General features: G+C 37.6%; 2 protein-coding genes across 3 annotated transcripts in view; both read right to left on the bottom strand.

The window, feature by feature from the left end:
* Positions 1-1,982: 1,982 nt before the first annotated feature.
* LOC112997050 (uncharacterized) lies at positions 1,983-12,001 on the bottom strand. Its single transcript, XM_026122870.2, has 8 exons — positions 11,190-12,001; positions 9,722-9,808; positions 9,266-9,499; positions 7,233-7,255; positions 6,096-6,241; positions 5,106-5,206; positions 4,910-5,011; positions 1,983-3,837 (listed from the first exon to the last, which is right to left on the bottom strand). Exons 1-8 carry the CDS (start codon positions 11,730-11,732, stop codon positions 2,053-2,055), a joined length of 3,021 nt encoding a protein of 1,006 aa, XP_025978655.2. The 5' UTR covers positions 11,733-12,001; the 3' UTR covers positions 1,983-2,052.
* Positions 12,002-13,788: 1,787 nt separating this feature from the next.
* Positions 13,789-21,264, bottom strand: part of ANXA10 (annexin A10) — a 30,423-nt gene continuing 22,947 nt past the window's right edge. For both annotated transcript variants that reach the window (XM_026122916.2, XM_064510938.1), the window contains exons 7-12: positions 19,125-19,178; positions 18,914-19,007; positions 17,879-17,974; positions 17,144-17,202; positions 14,914-15,036; positions 13,789-14,122 (exon numbers count right to left, since the gene is read on the bottom strand). In XM_026122916.2, coding sequence (XP_025978701.1) covers positions 14,054-14,122; positions 14,914-15,036; positions 17,144-17,202; positions 17,879-17,974; positions 18,914-19,007; positions 19,125-19,178 — 495 coding nt within the window. In that variant the 3' untranslated portion in view covers positions 13,789-14,053. The remainder of the gene's footprint in view (positions 14,123-14,913; positions 15,037-17,143; positions 17,203-17,878; positions 17,975-18,913; positions 19,008-19,124; positions 19,179-21,264) is intronic.

The following is a 21,264-nucleotide window of genomic DNA, read 5'->3' as shown; positions in this document are numbered from 1 at the left end:
TCTATTTGTCTTAAGATTTTATAATAGTGTCTTTTCACTAAAAGGCAAAATATCTACTTTAAAGTCTAACATTATCAGACTCTCAGAAAACATCATAAATAGACCCAGTGAAGAGATGTGAAAGATGAGTAGTTTTGAGAAACTCATTAGGGTTTTCAAGTAAACTATTCTGCATGGATTTTTCTTCCTCCTGTGGAGGCAAACACAACACACAATATTCTGATCTTTTTGTCACTGTAGCAGGAAGATCTTCTGAACTACAAAGTTCTGCAGCAGTTTTTTATAGGGGCCTCATCTGTCTCTAAAACTGTGTTCTGTTTCTCCCATTTTCCTTATAATGAGATCAACCTTCTTCTGTGTTTGTCTCTGCCTTTAGCATTGTACCCAGCCTCCACCTTCTGGTAATTTAACTTAGTACTTTTTTAAGACTTACTTCCTACACAATCAGAAAAACATATGATTATTTAGAGATAGATGTAAAACAATTTTTAGGACAAAACTGAGCTGCAGTAAGACTTACTTAAGAGATGAATATAAAGAACTAACAGTAATAAAGAGAATTTTTGCTATCTATCTTCCTTATTATAACACAAGACACAAAAGGGAAGATTAGTGAGTTTTATAAGTTCCAGAAACACTTTTTCCAGCACATTTAATAACAGAATGCACTGCCACAGAGAAACTGAGGGCAAGAATTTAGCACAAATCAAATTAGAATTAGGTCAATGTTTCCTAAACTAAGAATAGTATTTCTAAAGTATTCTGTCACAATAAGTATAGGTGCAAGCCTTGTGGACATTAAATTTAAAGTGGTATTTCTCTTACTGAGTTAAAAATCATTTGTTTTTGTTTTTTTAATATGAAAAATATCTAGTCACCAGTGAAAAAATCTGAAGGGATGTTAGATATCATGCTTCAGGATTTATGGCCTAATACTTACCAGGCTGACATATCTGCCTAATACAGGATTTGTTTATTTATTTAAAATCTGGCACTAGCTCTTACTGGAAACTGAACACTAAATAAGATGGAGCTTTAGTCTGAAATAGTACTACCATCCACATATTCTAATAGTTAAAGAACAATTACCTTTCGGATGCAACAAAACGGTTAACAAATCAGAAAGGATAGTATTTTTAGCCTCACATATTTTACAAACTAAAAAATTCAATGACTTTTGTGTCCTTGAAGTCAAAAGCACTATTTTGCTTTTTTCCCCTGTCATTACACATACTTTTTTATGCAGATTTTATGTTAAAACCTATGTTCTCCTAATGCTTTTTTCATCAAAAAAGTGAGTATCAGTCCACTAATTCCCCAGTTTCTGCCAAAAGGACACTGAAAATTCACTGTTTGAGTTACTTTTCGGAAAGGTAGCATTTTGCAAGTGTAGCCAATACCTGTCCCTCATATATAACAAGAATATTTATATAGTGCTTCAATTTCAAATGCATAATAGACACTACTGAAATGAGTAACACCAGAAGTTGTGCCTTCAGTATGCATTAAGTACAGCACAGAAACAGGATATAGCCAATGCGAGATGAGGCAAAACAGTTTTCAGTGGGTAATGTCCTTCAGTGTCCTCCTTTAAACTATTTTGCCCTGGGTCTTCTCAACCCTTGCTTCCCGGGTGGATGTTACTGTCTATACTCTTACTGACTTGACCCTATTGTACAGTGCTGTTTTAGTAAAACAGGAGGGTACTGCTTTCTGGTGCACCTCAATCCCCCCCCCCACCCTTCACATACCCCAGTGACACTTCCTGGAAAGCCTGCATTCCTAAGTATGTGGTATGTATGGTTAAATTTAGTCTTTAGTAGCACATGGCATTTTTGGTTGTTTCCTCAGTTTGGGTTTGTACCATAAAAATACTTTATTGAATTGTAGTTGCGGACGAGCAGTTAGGTTTCTAGCACAGATATACCTCAACTGGCAAGAATCATGGAAGATACAGCTGTAAAACCACAAGGAATCCCCACTTGTTAATGTTATGTAGTGTTTATTTAATTCCAGCTCGTTTAAGCATAGTTATCTTCCATTTCACTGTGTTCATGTCTCTGGTTTTCCTCTAGCAGATATTTTGTCTTCTGCAACAGAAAAATATTCTGATGCACTGCTGTTATCACTAGAGGCTGATGTTTGACTTAGCTCTTCAGTGTCAGAATCAGTGTCACTTGGTATTCCTCCTGCCTCATTTACAGAAAGTGTAGAACCTCCTAAAAATGAATCACTGCATGTGCCAGGAACAGAACAAGCTTCATTCTGAAACAGTACAGACTCAGGTTCATCTTCCTTCCTAGCACAGGAAGAGCTGTTTTCAGCAACAATTCTACCTTCTTCATCTTTTACCTTTATTTCTTGTTTTGCTGATATGAAAGAGGCAGCCTGTTCTTTAACAGGAACAGCGGCTGAATAGAAAGGCTGACTAAAAGAAGGATTACTATCAGCAATTACTTCTTCATTTTCAACCTTCTCAGATGAGCTCAAGGGAAAAAAAGAATCTGCACATTTCGGGCGACTATGTTTAGAAGCAGATTCTGTATGCTCTGGAGACACTGACTTTTCTAGACTTAACGGTGTTTTGCTAGGAGATTCCGTTTTCTTTTTTTCATTTTTTTTAGTGCCACTTCTAGGGAAAAGCACTGAGGAGGAAGTCAGTGAATCAGAGGTACTTTTGACAATGCTTCCAAATGAAAACACTGGTGAAGGCAGCTGAAGACAGTTATTTGCAAAGGAAAAAACATAACTGCTGTGGTGAAGGGGGGTCCCAGAAACAACATTCATCTCAGCTGCAGTGCTGGTTTCTGAAGTACTGTGAGCTACAGTAGTGATGGATTCTGAGGTATTAGCAGCTTGTTCCAATGAGACAGATGGATTTAGAACACAGTCTTCTACATCTTCGTTTGGAGAAACTGTATTTTCTCCCATGCGACATGTTGCATTTTGGTCAGATAGCTTCTCCAAATGGTTAAAAAATGAGGGTAATGGTAAAACCTTAAATGAATTGCTGGCTCCAGATACTGTGAAACAATCTTTTTCTGAATTGCCAAAGGCAAATGAAAAAACTGGTTTCTCACTTTCTGCCAATTCTAAGTTAGGACTCGTTGAAACATCAGAAACAGTAGTTTTAGTTACAGAACTAGGTTTTGTAAGTTTGGTTTCATCCTGGTCATCTGTTTCATCCTCAGGATCATATTTCCCTAGATAAAATGTAGGGAAAGTAAATTTACTGTCTTTCTTTGCAAAGGAAACTGTAGCTGCATCTTTAATAAATCTGGATAACGAGTTGTTACATGCACTGAAAGCAAAAGGTGAAGCAGAAACTCTCCCTGCAGAAATGTCTAAAAATGTTGAACCTGAAACAGTAACAGGTACTGATGCTGATGGTTTTAAACCAGATGAAGTGCTGGAATTTGCATCCATTTCATTGGAAACCATAACTGCTGATGACTGCATTGGTATTTTTTCTTTAATTATTAAGCTGTTAGAGTTCTCTGATAAGGTCATTGTGCTTTTTTCCTGGGACCTTTTTTCATGAAAAAATTTAAAGTCACCATTTGTTTCAGAAAAATTCAAGTTTGTGGACGGAATGCTATGATTACTAGTACTGAAAAAGCTTATCTCGTCAAAACCATCTGCTCTTTGCAAGCTTCCCATTTTTACTTTATCTGCATTATTTGCTTTAGTAGGTGAAGATACAAAAGGAAATCCTGAGGACTTATTCTTCAAAGCCTCAGTGGTTACACATTTATACTTTTTATTTACAGGTAGGCTTTGTGTCTTGAACTCATGAGATAGCTTCGGATGTTCCATGTAATATTTATAACGTAGCTCCTACAATTACAGAAATGAATCCTGTTAAGTAAAACGGAGCATTTGTGGATTCAGAAATTGTAAAATAGTTATATACAATGCTAGGATTAAAAAAAAAAGCTGTTTGCATATTTTAATAGCATTTATGATAATTTTCCCCCCTCCATTGCTGCTAGAAGTCAACAGAAACCACATCATGATGAAAAAAGATATTTAAAAACAATCGAACAAGATACACATGGGACCCTAATGACAAAATAGATAGTGAAATAGGAAACTATAGGGGGGAAAAAAGTACATAAGATGACTGCCAAAGCCAAAAATGTTTAAAAATACTAGCTTAGAGTCATATTAAATGACAAATTCTCAAGCTCTGTCATGAATAACCACCATGTGAAAACAATACAGTATTTGATTAGATACATACTAAATTACATTCTCAGTGGGACTAAGAGTCAAATGTCTTCTACAAAATAATAAATAATAATAATTACACATTCAGAGTGCCTAAGCGACTTCTTAGTGTGTTCACCTGCCATTGCTATTCCCAGTACATACATTAAACAATTAATGGCCAGCCACACTTACACTAACTGCAACAAGATTCATCCCTGCACGGAACAATACTCCACCTTGAGCCACCCACACGGCACTGAAGTGTGAATGAGTGGTCTCCTAACTAGACCACTGGAGATGCAACTAAAGAGAGACCGGTTTCAGCTTCAGAGTTTCAGGAATTTAGGCAGACTTGGAAGAGAGAATTCTGTTATCTTCAAAAAACCCCAGAACATCAGCAAATTACTTCCTGTTCTACTAAGCAACAGAGAATCCTGTTTGGATTAGAAAGCTACAGATGCATCCGAAAAAGCCACATTAAAACATATGTATATTAAGTCACTAGGTACCATCAAACTGTAGCTTTCCAAAAAGAATTTCATCTTGGCAGCTTTAATAACCTTATCAGATTTACATTCTAGAATTGGAAGGCACCTTTCTCAAAATAAAAGTAGAAAAAAGTATAAAAACATATTTAGAAAGTTGTATTGTAACAATTAATAACCTAGCCATACTTACAACAGATGTTCAGTCATACCTCATGACTCATGTTTTGAAATGCTGACATTTCCGATATTGACATTAAGCGAGTACAGATCCGACCACCATCTGCTAGCGTTTCCTCCTGTCCTGCTACTGGCTGAAAGATGTTTTGCAGACATTATAGCCCATTTTGATATAAAAGACAAAACAAAGTACCATACAGCATTGTAACCTCAGAGCCAATTACTTACACGAAATGTGTTTGGTGCATTTTTCTGGTCTTTCCATTGCTTTACGTTATTTTTAAATACAGTATTGTTAGTTGAGTTCTCATTTCCTTGAGAAGGTAGATCTATTAGAAGGAAAAAGAAATATTGATTGGAGAGCCTCCAAGTATGAAAAATAATGCAAACATTTTTCTAGACACAAAATTGTAACAAAAATACTCTGTTTTTATAAATCAATCAAGTACTATCTTAATATGAAGTTTACATTGATAAAAACAACTCCGCAGATATTTTCAAAATGTACAGGATACCACGCAATGAAATACAGACTGCAGGTAAGACACAAAGGCACTATAGGCATTATCAGTCCCATATTATATACTTAATACTGGACTTGCACTAAAAAAAAACCTATCCCCCCCTACGCCACAAAAGACAGAAAACCCTTGCTGCAGCATTCAAAGAGCTACATGTGACTAAAGTCGTTTTATTCCTGTATTTGCATCCTTAAAAGTTCCTGTGCATCTAGATTACAATTAAGAACAAACTTACCTTGTCCTATGCAACTAAAACTCTAGCACTTATTTAAGCTCCTGTGATGCAAAGCAAGATGCCTGCGTAAGAGCTTTTCTAACTGCCCCGACACAGCACCCACCTTTTTATTCTACAGATTAAAACATTTATTTAATCAGGGAGTAGACAACTTTGGTATTACACTACAACAAACATCCATCTAGCTCAGTATTACATTTCTGACAATGGTCATACAGGTTTTATAGGAAAATTATAATGAAACTTCTCCCAGCTTCCAAAAACACAGCTTAGAGACTTTCTGGAGAGGACACATCCACAAATTTGCCTTGATGAACTTGTCTTCTATTCATTTGTTCAGATGCTTTCTCAACTCATGCATACTTCTGCCATCTAAAATGTTTATTAGCAATGAATTCCACAAACTGGGGGTTCCTACAGTGCCTTCCTGAATCTGTCCTACGTTAAATCCTCCTTACCTACCTTTAACTACACCTACATTAACTGGTATTAACTTCAAGGCCAAAATTTCATTAACCAGAGGTTTGATATCCATTTTCTTTTGGGTATACTCTGGTGGTTTCTCATAGCTGGAGGCTATATTCATCAGGTCAAGCTGAGTTTTCATTCTGGAAAAGCAGAAAAACCCCATACTTTAAACCCCCTTTTTATTAAGGCTCAAATGCCAACAACAAAATTACATTGTTTAATACAAAAGTTATTGGAAAAGAAAGTAAAAGGCAGAAAAAAATCTGAAGTAAGCCTTCAATAAAACATTGAGATTTTCCTAAATTTCTCTTTTTAAACATTATTACTTGAAGATTCATTTGAATTATGTTTCATGGAAAATGAAAACTGCAAAAAGAAGCGTCTGTAAGTCAGCCAAAAGATTTTTTTTTAAGAAACCCTGTTATTAACGTGCTGTATCTGAATCAAAATTATACTCTTTCAGAGGACATCGCTGATGTTAGTCTGAACCATGAAATATTTTAAAGAACTCCATTTCCAACATTCTTTCTTAAAAACCATGCTTCACTGGCCTTTAAATAATTAAAGTCATGTAAGTGATAAGAAGTTTAATTAAGAATCTTTAGAAAGAAATATGGCATTCAGGATAAGTGCACTGCAAACAATGAATATGAAGATACTGCAGGATCTTCATATATGCTCTTATATTTAAAGAGCCATGCTGTAAAAGCTTCTACTGTTAACTCCAAATATTTTATAACTGAACAACAAGTACACACTCCAGTACTCCTGATTCCAGTTCAAGTAAGGTATCTAAAAAAGTCCAATAACCCTAAGTAAGGTATCTAAAAAGGTCCAATAACCCTATATTTATTAATTCCTATATTACAGTTTTTACCAATGAGCTGATTCAAAGACTGATATACAACAGGCTGATTATCTCATCCCCGATACTACATCACAAGTTATTGACACATACTGCCTAAAATTTTGAGGACGCAGCATCCAAAAATCCACAAGCATTAATAATGACTTAGTTACTAATCATTATTTTCATTAAGCGGATATCTGTAACCACATCTAAAATAACTATTCTTTTAATCTTAAAGATTTACAAGAAAAGCAATAAAGTACATAAAAATACATATATACCTTGTATTCAAGCCACAGGCCACCTATAAATAAGAAAAAGAATTCATAAGATATGAGTGTGTTTTCCAACAACTTTGTGAGAAGAGACTATTGCTTTATTAAAGTACTTCGGAGGTTAAACTCCCTGCCTTAATTTCACAGAACTATAGGAGATAAACCTTTTAACATTTTATGTGTATATATATTAATACTGTGTACAGTTATATATAAATACACACACACACACAGTTAAAATAACAACAACAAAAAAACCCTGCCACATAAGAAAAGGCAATTCTGGGAGAGAATGACCTATCCCATAATATTTTGTGTTGAGGACAAAAAGATTTCTTGAGAGCCAAAGAAAAGCATTCAGAGTACGAGTCATGAACGATACGGTTATCTCACACATTTCAGATGTTCAGATATTTGTAAATATTCAAATGAAGGACTATTTTGTATTCCTTGGTGAGGGAAACATCTGCTAAATGCTCTCAAGATATTATTATATAGAAATATTATATTATATGAGATAAGAAAAGCCATCTTTTAGTTTTAGATCAGCCAGATCATAGCAGGATGAAATGCATTTTGCTGTAGTCCTTCAAGTGACAACTTACCAAAGAATAGGTAACAAAAAACAACAACAGAATAAATGATAGACATAAAATATATATTATTATATATATTATATATAGCTCCTTCCCCCATGAGACTTCCCTATGATGACCTCACTACAATTAATCTTAAAAAATACACCTCACCACAATCAGCTATGTACTGATATAGTGGAAAAAGCTGATAAGCTTGAGGCATACCGATCATTGGATTCGGGACATTTCTTCCATAAATGGGGGTCACTTTCACCTGAAAGTGAAGTTTTCCCTTAGACAAATTGAGTTACCAGAAACTTGGTCAAATTCCAAGTACTTTAACTTCTCATTTATCTGAGGACAGTAAAAAAAAAAAACCAAAAACAAAAGCAAAAAAAAAAAAAAACCCAAAAAACCCCCACAAAAACCAAAAAATACAGTTGCGGGAAACAGCAGTTGTGCTGCAGTTTCTTAGCAGAGGTATGTATCTGTGAGCACTGAAGTTAAAGCAAGCACCGAATTCAGTTATTTCTTAAACCTGTATCTGAAGCCTGCACTAAGTTCCAAACAGCAGCAGCTACAGTGTTGGACATAAATAATCTAGCTGGTTTAGAGTCAGATGAAAAGGTCTATCCTAGCTGCAATAACAGTGCTAACTGAGCTTGTGTCTGTCATTCCTCTAGCATTTATCTCCAAATTAATTAAACCATGTTTGTATCTCCAGCTCCCTTGAAGACTGTGAGAAAGACTTTCAGGGTATTATACAGAAGCATATAAAGTACTTGATACAGTGCTCGTCAGAGGTACTTAAGCTAGCTTTGAATAAGCTAATATATCTCCACCGCACACCTCGACGCAGATTACAGTAGGTTTTTGAACCAGTGTAATTCAACTTAAGTCAGTTATCTGGTACAGTGCTCCACTATGCACTACAAAAGATTATCAGTTCTGGCTCCAATCTTCTCCCTCAAAGGTTTTAGTATCTCATAAGTTTAATGATACAATGAAAGTGCTCAATATACAGAATATTTGAAAATAAACATGAACAAGCATATAATTGCAAAACAATGTTGATAGTAGTACTAGGAAATTGCTCCCTTACCCAGCATCAAGCAAGCTTACTTTCAGAGCTGGTAGCATAATATACCAAGTGTTACAGCAATAGCTATACAGTCAATTTCATCAGTTTTTTAATGTAAGGAAAGTAAAAAGCATTAGTAAATCTCATTAAATACCACCCGTTAACTGCAAGGAATGCTTTTTAAACTTTGCTAGAATAAAAAGCGTGTTATAAAAAAGTATGAAGTGTCAAATTATTTTAGTCTAAATTTTAAATTTTTCATTTGTTTAGTTTTCCCTGATCCTGTCATTATTGTAATCATAATCTAGAATGTGTCGGGCTCTACACGACATTTTGAGGATTATACAAATGATGTCAAATAGCAATAGAAAGGCTATCACCTCCAGGAAACACTGAGGATCACATTCATGAACAAGCTTTTCACAATCCTTCAGAAAATTCTCAATGGTTTTCTTGTGAGTTTCCTTCATTTTCTTCCAAATCTGAAATTCTTTCTCTTTTTTACTTCTTTGGTTTTCAACATCTTCTAGCAATTGCTTTTTCTTCATTTCCAGAGTTTTGAATATTTCTCCAAATTCCAGTGCAATTATCTCTGCTTCATTGGTCAGCATTATCTAGAAGCAAGAGAATGTAAATGCACATGAAGCTGCAGTAGCAAAGCCTACATTGGAGTCACATCCCTAACTAAGCTCAGAATGTGTCTAAACACCACAGACGGTACCAGCATGCTCCATGTTGTGATTAACCTACAATGAGTGAAGAACCAAGCTGTTGCTATCAAGCTACATATATATTACATATTTATGTAAGAAAAAAATCCAGCATCTGTAACTCACATCAGTATCATTTGGATGACTTGAGATTTCATTCATCAGCTTCTCATTTATTATTCTCAGTTTTTTCAGACTACTGAAGAAGGTTAACTGTAAAGACAGCAATTGAAAAGCTTGTTACAGCTTTACCCACTCCATAAAATAAATATATTTCTGTAGCTATCTTGATATTATCTCAGGATGTTCTGTACAACATATAAACACAGGCACTGATACAAAGCATCACTTAATATTTCACACTTTCTTGGAACAGTAAACAAACTTCCATTTGCTGTTTATCTAGCTAATGTTTTTAGGCTCAGCTACAACACAGTATTTTGCTAAAATTCCTGTATAGCTACAACAAAAGTCTGTTTTCCCTCCATCTTTTTCTCCTCTTCCCTCAGACACATCTATCAAAATAGAACACTGTTATATTATTCCAGTTTGAGAAGCAAATCTGAGACACTCTTTTTTCAACGTATAATGCCTCACACACTGACAACCAAGTCCACAACCAAGTTATTTTGTTTGCTTTTAAACACAGTCTACTACAAAGACTGTTATCCCCTGGTTCTTTCAAGGACAGGCAGCTGGTGAGGGAGGAGAGTGGACATAGAGAAATCAGTGCAAGAATAACTTCTGGCTTTAAAAAATAGCCAATGCTGTACTTAAACTTTTAACGACCGAACCATCCATCACAAGAGATACAGACTCCATGAAAACATCTGCCTTACAGAACTGTCAAAAATGTTACTACACACCAGGTCAGCCATCACCTATCTACAGCTAATGGAAAATCTACCCCATCACTACCCTGAAGCCTCTAGTTAGTACAAGATAAATCCTACATCACCTTCAAAACTGCGTTTTCTAATTATTTCATTACCTATATATAAAGCAAAGTCTGAAAAAACAAACATTAACCTTTTTCTTTAATAAGAACATAAACCATATTTGCCAATTCTGGCCCTGATCAGTAAAATATTATGTTTAGGGCAGAATATTAAAGCAGTGGCTCCAAATTAATTTTTATCATCGCTGCCTTACTTTCTTAGCTACAGTAGCCACTATACCTATCCCCTTTAGCACTGTTTCAATAGTGTGTATCACAACTGTTTTACGAGACGCTATCCAGCACCCAGGTTAAGGAGGGCGCGAAAAGCTCACTTTAGCAGAATGCTAGCTGTTTTGACAAAAGTCTCTTCTACTACTACAAAAACACCCCAAACAAAAATCCTAGTAGGCCTGCCAGTTACTAGAATATATTTCTGTTACACATTTAATAAATTGTTGTTTATCTAAGCTATTTCTGAACAGGCCACCTAGGTCATCGAGGGCCCCCGCTCGAAGCAGCGCGCTCCCTCGCGGCCTCTCGCCCCCCCCCCGCGCCACGGCGTTTCTCCCCGCGTTCCTGAACGGAAGCGGTCCTCGCCGGGCGGGACCCCCGCGGCACTGCCCGACCGCCCGGCCCAACGCCCGGCGCGCTTACCTTTTCCTCCTGATACACAGTGTCGATGAGGTTGACGGAGTGGAAGATGCCCTGGTGCTCCTCGGACACGCACTGCCCGCAGCCCGCCTGGCGGCACATGCGGCAGTAGAGCTGCACCAGCCGGCTCGGGTGCTTCTGGCAGGTTCCGCCGAGCGGCAGCGGGGAGAGCAGCCCGGGCCCCTGCCCCTGCCCCTGCTCCGCCTCCGCCGCCTTGGCGGCCCCCGCTGTGCCCGACCGGTAGAGCTTCACCACCTCCGCCAGGGTGGTGTTGACGGGCAGCGCGGCGGCGCCGCCGCGGGGCAGCGGGCACAGCTTCCTGCACAGCGGGCACGACACGCGCGCGCCGGCCGCGGCGCCCTGCCCCGCGCCCCCCCGCGAGAGGCGCGCCGGCCCCGCGCCCCGCTGCTGCTGCACGCGGGCGGCCTCGGCCGATGCCAGGCACTCCAGCACGCAGTCGCGGCAGAAGTTGTGCGAGCACAGCGGCAGCGTGACCGGCTCCTCGAAGAGGGACAAGCACACGGCGCACGTCAGGCTGGCCTCCATCTGCGGCGGGCACCCGCGCGGCCGAGGCCGCGGCTCCTCCTCCGCGCGGCCCGGCACGCAGGCGGCCTGGCTAGGCGCCCCCGGCTCGCCGCGCGGCCCCGCTGCCTCCAGCTCAGTGCCGGGCGGCCGCGGGCCCCGCCGCGAGCCGGCTGCGGGCCCCGGGGGCAGCGGGCGGCCCCGCCGCCAACGGCGCCGCCGGCTTCGAACTTCAACCGCCGCTTCCAGCCGCGAACTTCGCAGGAAGTGGAAGCCGGCAGCGGCGGGCGGGGCGAGGAGCCGCCGCGGCGGCGATTTGGGGAAGGAGCGAGATTGACACTGCTCTCCTCCAGTCAGAGCGCAGCGGGCCGCCGGCAGCGTCACAGACGGCGCGGGGCGCTGGGTGGCGGGTGCGCGACCGGTGGCGGCGGCAGCGCTGCCGGTGCGCGCTAGGACCCGGCGCCTCCCAACGGGCGCGTGAGCGGCGGCACTCCGGCACCCGCCGCCGCCGTCGGTTGCGGGCGTTAAATGCGCGGCCGCAGGGGCGGGGAGTCCTGCTGCCCTCGGGAAGCGACGCGGGCGTCGGGAGCTTCCCGGCTGCCTTCTGCCGAGAGAACGTTTTTAATTTTATTTATTTTTATTCCTGTGTGCAAATAGGCAGCATTAATACGAAGCAACTCTGCAGTGGTGCGATAGGGCGGCGGTTAGCGACACGTAACTGCAGGTGCAAAGTCGTGATAAAACTTAAGCAAGCTTCGGGTTTTGTTAAGGGTAACAAGTTAGGGGAGTGCTTGTCTCGTACTCCAGTTCTGCGTTTTCCCTCCTAGATCCCTTCCCACCGACGTCCTGGCCTGAGCTCCAGCTCTGTAGCGGAAGTATTTTCAATTTGTCAAACTCAACGCAGACCCCCAGCCAAAATTTCACGTTTACTGTAAACCAATACTTTTGAAACACTCAAAATCAATGTTTGTAAAGACCGGTACACTGAAAACACGTAACTCTCACAGACCCGTGGAAGGGATGCATGCAAACTGCATAAAAGCAACCACGTTATTTGTATGTTTTTATAACACAGCAGTACTCTGTACAATCATACTGCACTATAGTTCCCCCAAGGCACAGTGCTTGCTTTAAAAAGTCAAATACCTGTGTTCATTTGGAAACTTTGTTGCTACAGGAAAAAGCAGAGGGTAGCGGTTTTAATGTAAAATTACTACGTTTTCCCTTACTTGTGAATCTAACTAGACAAGAGACTGACAGGTGACACAAACAGGCCAGGAAGCTGCATGGACAGGCGGCACTGACTAGACTCACGGGCTATTTCACGTGCGATGCTTTCTTGGGGAGGAGGCCTCGAGCAGGTTCTGCCACCTCTACTCGTGCTGAGTAGCAGGAAGCTACACTTCAGTATGAGTCGTCACAATTTGTTGTCAAAATAAATTTTTGCTAGTATTCTGTGACGTATTATATGTTTTGAAACCTTACTTAAGGGTAAAGTGTTAAGTATTATTAGTTAGCTCTTAACTCATGAATTATAATAAGAGGCATCCTAGAAAAACTTGGGTGTTCTGTATGTCAGTATTCAATTAATGCTTTAAATTTCAAAGATGCAAACAGCATTTTAATCTTTCAGAATGCTGAATTAATTTCTCAAAGCCACATAATGTTTTATCTTCCAGTGATTTTCAAGGCATGACACTAAATCAAGAATGATCTGTGATACCTGATTCTAATTTTTCCTTTAGTTTGAAACAGAAAAAGATAAATGCATTAGGTATGTGTGCTCAATGAAAGAGAATACAAAATCACTCTTAGGTGAGTGACTGTTAATAGACAGGGGCAGATGCTTATGACAGTGACTAAAATAATGCTGTTCAAGAGCATAAAAGGTGAGGATGAGAAGTGGGGAAAAAAGCAAAAATGTCATTTAAAAAAGAAATCATGCTGCTAACAGTAAAGGAAGTAAAATGTATTTTCTCTCCGATGGAGAAGCGTGTAGGTTCTTCAAGAGGCTATCTTTATTATCTAATGTATGGGATGTTAAAAGACAGAATAATAAGCATATAAGCATGTATTTGGATAAAGTTATTTTACTAATTGTTTTACTAATTTACATTAATCATAGAAACACACATGATTTGATCAGAAGTAGGGATAAAACGATGTTCCTGACAGGAAACATTTGTGTACATTTTTTCGTGCTTCAACAAAGATTTAAGGTTAGGAAATGTATAGGACTAATTTTTCTTGTAGTATATGGATAGCTTACAGTTATAGATTATTGTGTATTGCTTCAATTTCTACTTAAAATGGATTTATACAGACTTCAGAATGCATCGTCTTGCTTAATATTCTTCAGCATCACCAGCACAGATGGCAAGTAAGGCACTCCCGTAATGCCCAGAAGCAAAATGCTGCAAGAAAAAAATATTTTTGAGACTGTAATTTTTCCTCATTTTCCCCGTGTGTGTATGACAAGGACTAGGGTACTGTTGTAAGGTTTTATACAATATCTACAGTATTATCACAAGGATTTTAGGCCAAGACTATTTAATTTCACGTATCCCAGTTATTGGTTGCTCAGGCACCTAAAAATGATCTAGCTTTTAAAGGTTGGATCAGTCAAATCCGTTTAATGCTTCTCAAGTTCAATGCCCCCAAATCATTAGCTATTTCTGGCAGTCTTATAGTTGCAATATAGCAACATAAAAAAATTGCAAAGTGTCTTATCAAGAGTCATTGTTACACAATTCAACAGTTCCAGGGTTTTGACTGAAGATGCACAGAAAGAATACAAGGGATATAGTTTTTCTGAAGGCTGCTACATAAGCACAAGGATTGACCACATTTTGATCTCAGTTTCACACTTAAGTGATACCAGACTAACCTTGCTGAATGATATCGATTAGTGTAGAAACTACTCATGCAAAATATTCCCCAGCATACACTGCCTGGTCTGTTTATGTCCTCCTCATGCTACTGAGGAGGGAAAAAATCACATGGGATGAGAGTGAGTTGAGAATTCCCATACTGAAGTCAGCCTGAGGCACTAAGATACAAGTTATGGATTCTATACATTACTATTTTTCCTTTTTTTAAACCAAGGGATTGGATAGATATTAACTCTCAGTATTTTTCTGATAGGGGTCTACAAAATCTATATGGTGCCTGTGCTGAATATGTGCAAATACGTGAAAAAACTTACTTTAATATCATGAAAAAGTGATTTCCCGTATCTCTCTTTGTATCGTTGTCTTATAGTCATCAAGTCAATTTCACTCCTAGCAATGAGAATCCTTATAACTGTTTTATTATGAAACCCAAAATCCTACAAAGAAAAAAAGATGTGAAGAAACCTGACAGTTTGACAGTGTGTGCTTGTCTATCTAAACATGCTTATATGAATTTTTACTAAACAGCCTATTATTGAGGCCACCCATAAAGATATTCTATCTGAAAAGAAACTAAGGATTCAAAGCTATTATTCTACAGAGTTTTCACATGCTTGGATAATAGAATTCGTACTACTGAATAACAGAAATCCATCATGTATCGCTGAACCCATGCTTTGAAACTTTAAAAAGAAAGAAAGCAGATGTTCTCTTGTTAATAGTCACAGGTTTTCAGTTTTCCAGCTAGCTGTTGTGGCTTTCCTTGTGAGGAATGTATCCACTCAAGCTGTACTGAAGCCAACAATCTGTTCCACAACAGCTGCTGCCCAGTGTGGATTCAGAGAGATTTTTAACCATTGTCTTAGAACTTACATAGCTTGTATTCAACTATTATTTATTGGAAAGCTTCTAAATGAATCCATTTTCATATTGTTATTCTATGGAGAATGGTGACATCTAGTGGGCAATAAAATTGATCAAAACAGATTTGGGGGGGACTCATTACCAATTCAGATTGCTTAAAGCCAAATGGGTAATTTTATCAACTAGCCATTCGTATTGAAACGCAGTCTTCCAAAAAGCAAGTAGTAAGCAATGTTAAAAACCTGCATATGAAGAATTTGATACATGTTTGATAGCTAGATTAAAATCTTTCTTACAAGCCATTATGGACTCTTATAAGCCATAGGGACTACGATTCCAAGCATTAGAATCCTGGGTGGGCTTTATTATATTGTTTTGTAAATGGAAGTATAAAAAAAACCTATTTGTGTAATCTGTACAAAACTTGATTGCAAAAACAGAAAAAATTTAAAATTCACACCTTTCATTCAAAGATTATTCATGTTTATTAAAACATTTTGTGAAAATAGTAAAAAATTAAAATAAAATGCAAATGCTCAGTCTGAGGCCTTCAAGAGTTTTCTTCCTGCACCACACACATCATCTGAATATAATATATAAGAAAACCATCTGTATGATTTTTTTTTAATTAAAATGAGGTTTTAGCATGAAAATCAGTCTTGATGCAGGGCCTTTGAGAAACATCTCTTTTCCTGATAGCTGGTATTTCCTGGGATAGTTTTGGCAAAGCTATTTCATGTCATGATGTGCCAGAATCCAATTTTGACCACTCAGAAAAAAACACTGCCTTTTTCTCTCTGCCAACAGAGTCTTCCTTGGTCCGTTGTTGCCGCTGTTGCTGGTTTAGCTAAAACACATGCCAGCAGTAGTGGCAGCATCTGGGAGAGGATACTGGGACCCTGCTGAAGTGTTGCTGACTAGGTTTATGGGATGGTTCTGACTTGGACCTACCTTTGCCATTCTGGCCCTAAAACGGTACTTCTCATTTTACCTATGGCTAATTTTATGACTGTCTTCTATCTTCAGGCTTAAAAGATTACATTACATTTTTATATAACAGAATGTCCCATTATTTTCACTAATAAATGAAAAACAAAAGGAAATGTCAACAGTGACCTCCAGTGGGAAGTGTCTGTAGTATTCTTTGTATTTACCCACATTTCTTCTTGACATTCATTTGGTTTAGTCTGTTAGCAGTTATACATCAAGATATGAGACTTTGCATATATGCATTGAGCCCCCAGGAAAATCTGACAATTTGTTTTCATGTAACACTAATTTATCATTTAATTAATAATGATACTTATTAAATCTCTAGTGACAAAGCTGCATAATAAGAAGAGACTGTTCTAAAGTGCACGCTGAGTTCTGCACAGCAGAGGGAGATACAATCCATAGAAAATAAAGGTTTTCAAATTCAAGAAAAAAATGATAAAGTTACCAGACAGGTATTTTTAAAGAAATCTAAATATTCAAACTTTTTACTTTTACATAGTTAAATCCCAACTGTTGCAAACACACTACTACTTTTAAATTGATTTAGGTACCAAAAGCATTAAAACAAACAATCAACACCTTAAAAAATTGAATGGACTGATTTATATGTATTTGTTTAAAAATAAACAAATAAAAACCAGAAAAACTACTTTTTATGATATATAAAGAAGAAAGACTACTTACATGGATTGCATGGTAAAGCCTGTAAGCAAAATAGGAAGGCTTGTCCCGAACACAGAGAACTAGGAGAAAGAAGTTACAAGAGGAAAACAGAAGATTAGTGTAAAAATACTTCTATTGGCTTTGGGGTCTTTGAAATATAAAGCTGGGTAGTGCCACCCGTGATTCAGCTTAAAGTTAAGCTACCAGTTTTCACAAATATGACTATATTTGTCAGGCACAAACAGGGTGATGACAAATGGTTGACTGTATTTGTCAGCTACTTTTTGTGTACTCACAGCTGCTGCACAGAAGGGCTTATTAAATGTTAATGAATATGCTCACATGACATCTCTGAAGAAATATTATTATCATTTTTTATAAATGGGAAACCAAAGCACATAAAGCTTAGAACTTTTTTATATACCACTGAATTCCTGAAAATTTTGCCAATGATTTAAATGTATGTAGGATCAGTTACTAATGCACTTTTCATTGATCAAATAACCAGTATTAGCCCTTTTCACTCACAATTTACTACTGCATATATACATTTTTAGATTTACGCAAACAAGGAACAGTATTTCTATACAAACATCCTTTTCTACATCCATTAATTATCCCCCAAATTTTTGATCACATAATATAGGAAAATGGAGAAAAGTATGAGAAAAAAATACATTTTTAATGCATCAGAGATACCATTCCAGATGTTTATTAAGAGATTACTGCTAGTATAAAATAATGTTTTTATGTTACCTATCGCAACCAGTAATTCTTGAAAGTATCCATCATAACATTCATTAATGGCATCTACTATGTCTTGCCCAGAGATATTTTGGAACTCCTGAAAAACTTGAAAGAAAAAAACACCTTTCTTTATTCTAGTTCAGTAAGAGTGATCAACCTCCCTGCTTCCCGTCTCCACCACTGTTATAACTATTGAGGTTTTTTTTTTAGTGTTTCATTACATTATTATCCCCCAGGTAAGGTAATCTAAATGAGTACCTTGAAACCTGGCTTCCAGGAGCTTTCTCCTCTGTAGATTCTCCAATATACCACAAACAATTAACTCATGTCAGCTGGCTGCGATAATATCTCAAACCTGTCACCAAACAGGTATGAGATGTTTTCTGTTCTACAGTGGAAGGAAAGTCTTTTTTTTTTTTTTTTTTTTTTCAATCTGTAATTATGTCTGACTATCTAGCTTTAAATCAAAACAATCCAGTTATGTTCCTGTGTTTGTGTGTGTCAATTAAGAGAACAGATGTAGACCGCAGAAATCTTCCCATCAAAAAATACTTCGAAACGTCCATGGAAAAGGATCCACATAGCAATGTGTTTAACATACTAACATTTGATGAAAATACGCCTACTGCCTCTCCCAAGCAGTTTTCACCCATAGTACAGAGCAATTTAGGAGAAATGAAGAAAATAGTTTAGAAATATCTGCCTCATCCTGTTGCTTGCTTTGTGTGTAAACTCAGTACAGCCATAGCCCATGTCTTTGGTCCCGGTCTTCTCTCTTTCATTAGGCATTGTGGTGTCTATCTGTTCTATCTACAGCTACATCTGTAGTCATCAGGCACAGTTCAATTTTCCATTACTTCCAGACTCCCCTTAACATCAGTGGGACTTGAGAGCTCAAAGGATTCACACTTAGGTTCTTGGATGCTTAAAGTTTCAGACTAATACTTTGCACAGTGAGCTTCCTGGTATGTGAACCATGATTTTATTAGCAAGACAGATTCTTCCTCTCTACTGTATGTTCAAACAGCTGAACTGCTGGATTACCCATCCACAACTGCTGGTAACTCCTGTTGCAGAGAATCATTTGGAGCATGTTTTTGTGTTCCCCTGTTTTCTGCTGACATGCTTCCCACAAGATCTAATACATCAGACAAAGAAAAAAAATGCAAAAGATTGTAAGTCCTAAATCACCTTTCAACATTTGTGTTTATTCTTGTTTTTTATATTTGAGAAGCTGACATCTGACTACATTTACCATCGCATCCTGAGCAGCTGTAGAAGGATCTGCATATCCTTCCATTCTTGTTCCCTGGAAAAAAAAGATACATTTTTTTCAATAGTTTAGAAAATGAAGTTTTCTCTGTATGATGATACTTCTCATTTCCTGAGATATCACGCACATATTTTCACTTTGGATCATTGTACTAAATAGCTGAATGTGCAACTGTAAAAAATATCCTAAAGTTGTCATGTTATGTCCTCATTTCCCCTAAACAGAGGAATCCTGGAATGACAAAGGGTCTTATGAGAGGAAGAAAAGGTGGAAGTGGATAAATTGGCCACATAAGCCAATCCGCTTTTTAATCCCATTTTAAATACATTTTTACCTTACCAACACCCCCATAGTATTATAGATGTTAGATTGCATACTGTAGTATGTAACTATGAAGTTAAAACAAGTATAAAAGTAACATCTGCCATTCATTGCTTATTTCTTATCAATATACTTATTACCAGGAGAAGAATCTTTTCTCAGTTTTTTTCTCCCTGTCCAAATTGTAAGAGCAAACATATCAAATAATGGTCATTCTGCCAGCATATAATCATCATCTAAAATTAAGATTTGAGATTGGGAAATATTTGGTAAGTTCAATACATAAACCACAGAAGAATAATTCTAGTTTTGCCATACATTTAATAGCTTTTCAGTTATACAGATTAAGCTGTTATGATTTAGTAAACATACTATGATCTGAATTATGTGGTTGTTTGTTAGAAAAAAAGCACCCAACTTTTACAATTGCTTTTTTAACCATAATCATCTTGTAATGACACAAATCAGCCCGGGGTGCAGAACTCCTATCATTCTCAAGCAGCACGTAATCACTGCCTCAATGAAGGGTGTTTGAAGCAATTTATTTTATGTTAGAATTTACGATCATTTTATCAGGAAAGTGAAAGTGAGGACAAAAACTATGTATTTTCTATCAATACTTGAAATGACTGATTTGCAGCTCTTTCCTGGTAAATACATTAATTTATATTTTAATTAAATTGTAAGAATTTCACAAGAAAAGAATGGAATTCCTAGTAACAAGATAAATTACTCTAAGGAAATTATGCTGGAATGACTGCATAAAGTTACATACATGAGACAAAACAAAAGACGGACAGACAAGTGAACAATAAAATAAGTTAAACAGTACTTTACATGAGTCAAATGCCCACTCCCCCCAGCAATGTTTAACAGCAAGTACTCTTGGCATAGTTTCACTGGAGAATCCCACAATATGTATACTTATCTTTTTAAATTCCAGAGACTGATCATATTTTACTTAATATCCATATAAAAAGAATGGGAATAAAAATAATCTGGCAGTGTCAAGTTAAATGCTAGTTAAATTAAAATTCTAACTGTTGCTTCAATTAGGAAGTACTAACTCTTCCAGAACCTTTCTATTCCAGAGGATTTTGTTGCCGTGTATTTATTGATGGGTGATTTTTAAAAATTCTAATTTACCTTAGTGTAGACATCAAAACCATAATTACCACACTAAATAGTTTACTCTTCATATGCAAAGACTTTCAGCAGCAGTTATATGTCTGTGCTATCAGTCACAATTTAACCAAAATCAAAGCAACGGGACTCTGTAAAAAGCATTAAAGGATGCACTGGAAATGTTGATACAGAATAATAGCCTTTCTAGTGAACTAGACACAGTATATTTTAATGAAATATGACAGACTTTTAATATAAGACCATATCATATTCTTTATCTTGAGGAAAACAGCAGTTAGATCTCTTTAGTTCAGCAGCTGCCGATTTCAGTCCTCTTCATGAATATTTGTGGTTTAAGAAAATAGGGACTAATAACTACAGACAGAATAATTTATTTTAAATTTGTTCTGCTGACAAGTAAAAATTTCCCATGTTTTTAATAAAAGTTAGAAGTGAGGTCACTTAACCTATAGCTGTTCATTTGTTAAGCATAAATGAGTTTTCATTACTGTGGGGGAAAAAACTCCATTAGAGAAAATGATTCTTGTTTATAGCATCCACATTTGAAACACCTGCACTTTATCTCTTTACCTCAATGAAGCCTGCTCTCACTTCAAATCTTAGTAAGAAACATTTCCCCTTCTTTTATAAATATGTGTGTGTATTTATGTGTAGG

This window comes from Dromaius novaehollandiae, chromosome 4, assembly GCF_036370855.1.
Source record: "Dromaius novaehollandiae isolate bDroNov1 chromosome 4, bDroNov1.hap1, whole genome shotgun sequence".
NCBI lineage: Eukaryota > Metazoa > Chordata > Aves > Casuariiformes > Dromaiidae > Dromaius > Dromaius novaehollandiae.
Note: the sequence above shows the minus strand (reverse complement) of the source record. Positions and strands in the feature narration are given on the sequence as shown.

Coding starts and splice junctions, on each gene's coding strand:
- LOC112997050 (XM_026122870.2), bottom strand. CDS start 11,732: ATGGAGGCCAGCCTGACGTGCGCCGTGTGCTTGTCCCTCTTCGAGGAG. Junction 9,809..11,189: donor CTGTGTATCAGGAGGAAAAG/GTAAGCGCGCCG, acceptor CTGTCTTTACAG/TTAACCTTCTTCAGTAGTCT. Junction 7,256..9,265: donor ATCCTCAGTGTTTCCTGGAG/GTGATAGCCTTT, acceptor TCTTATTTATAG/GTGGCCTGTGGCTTGAATAC.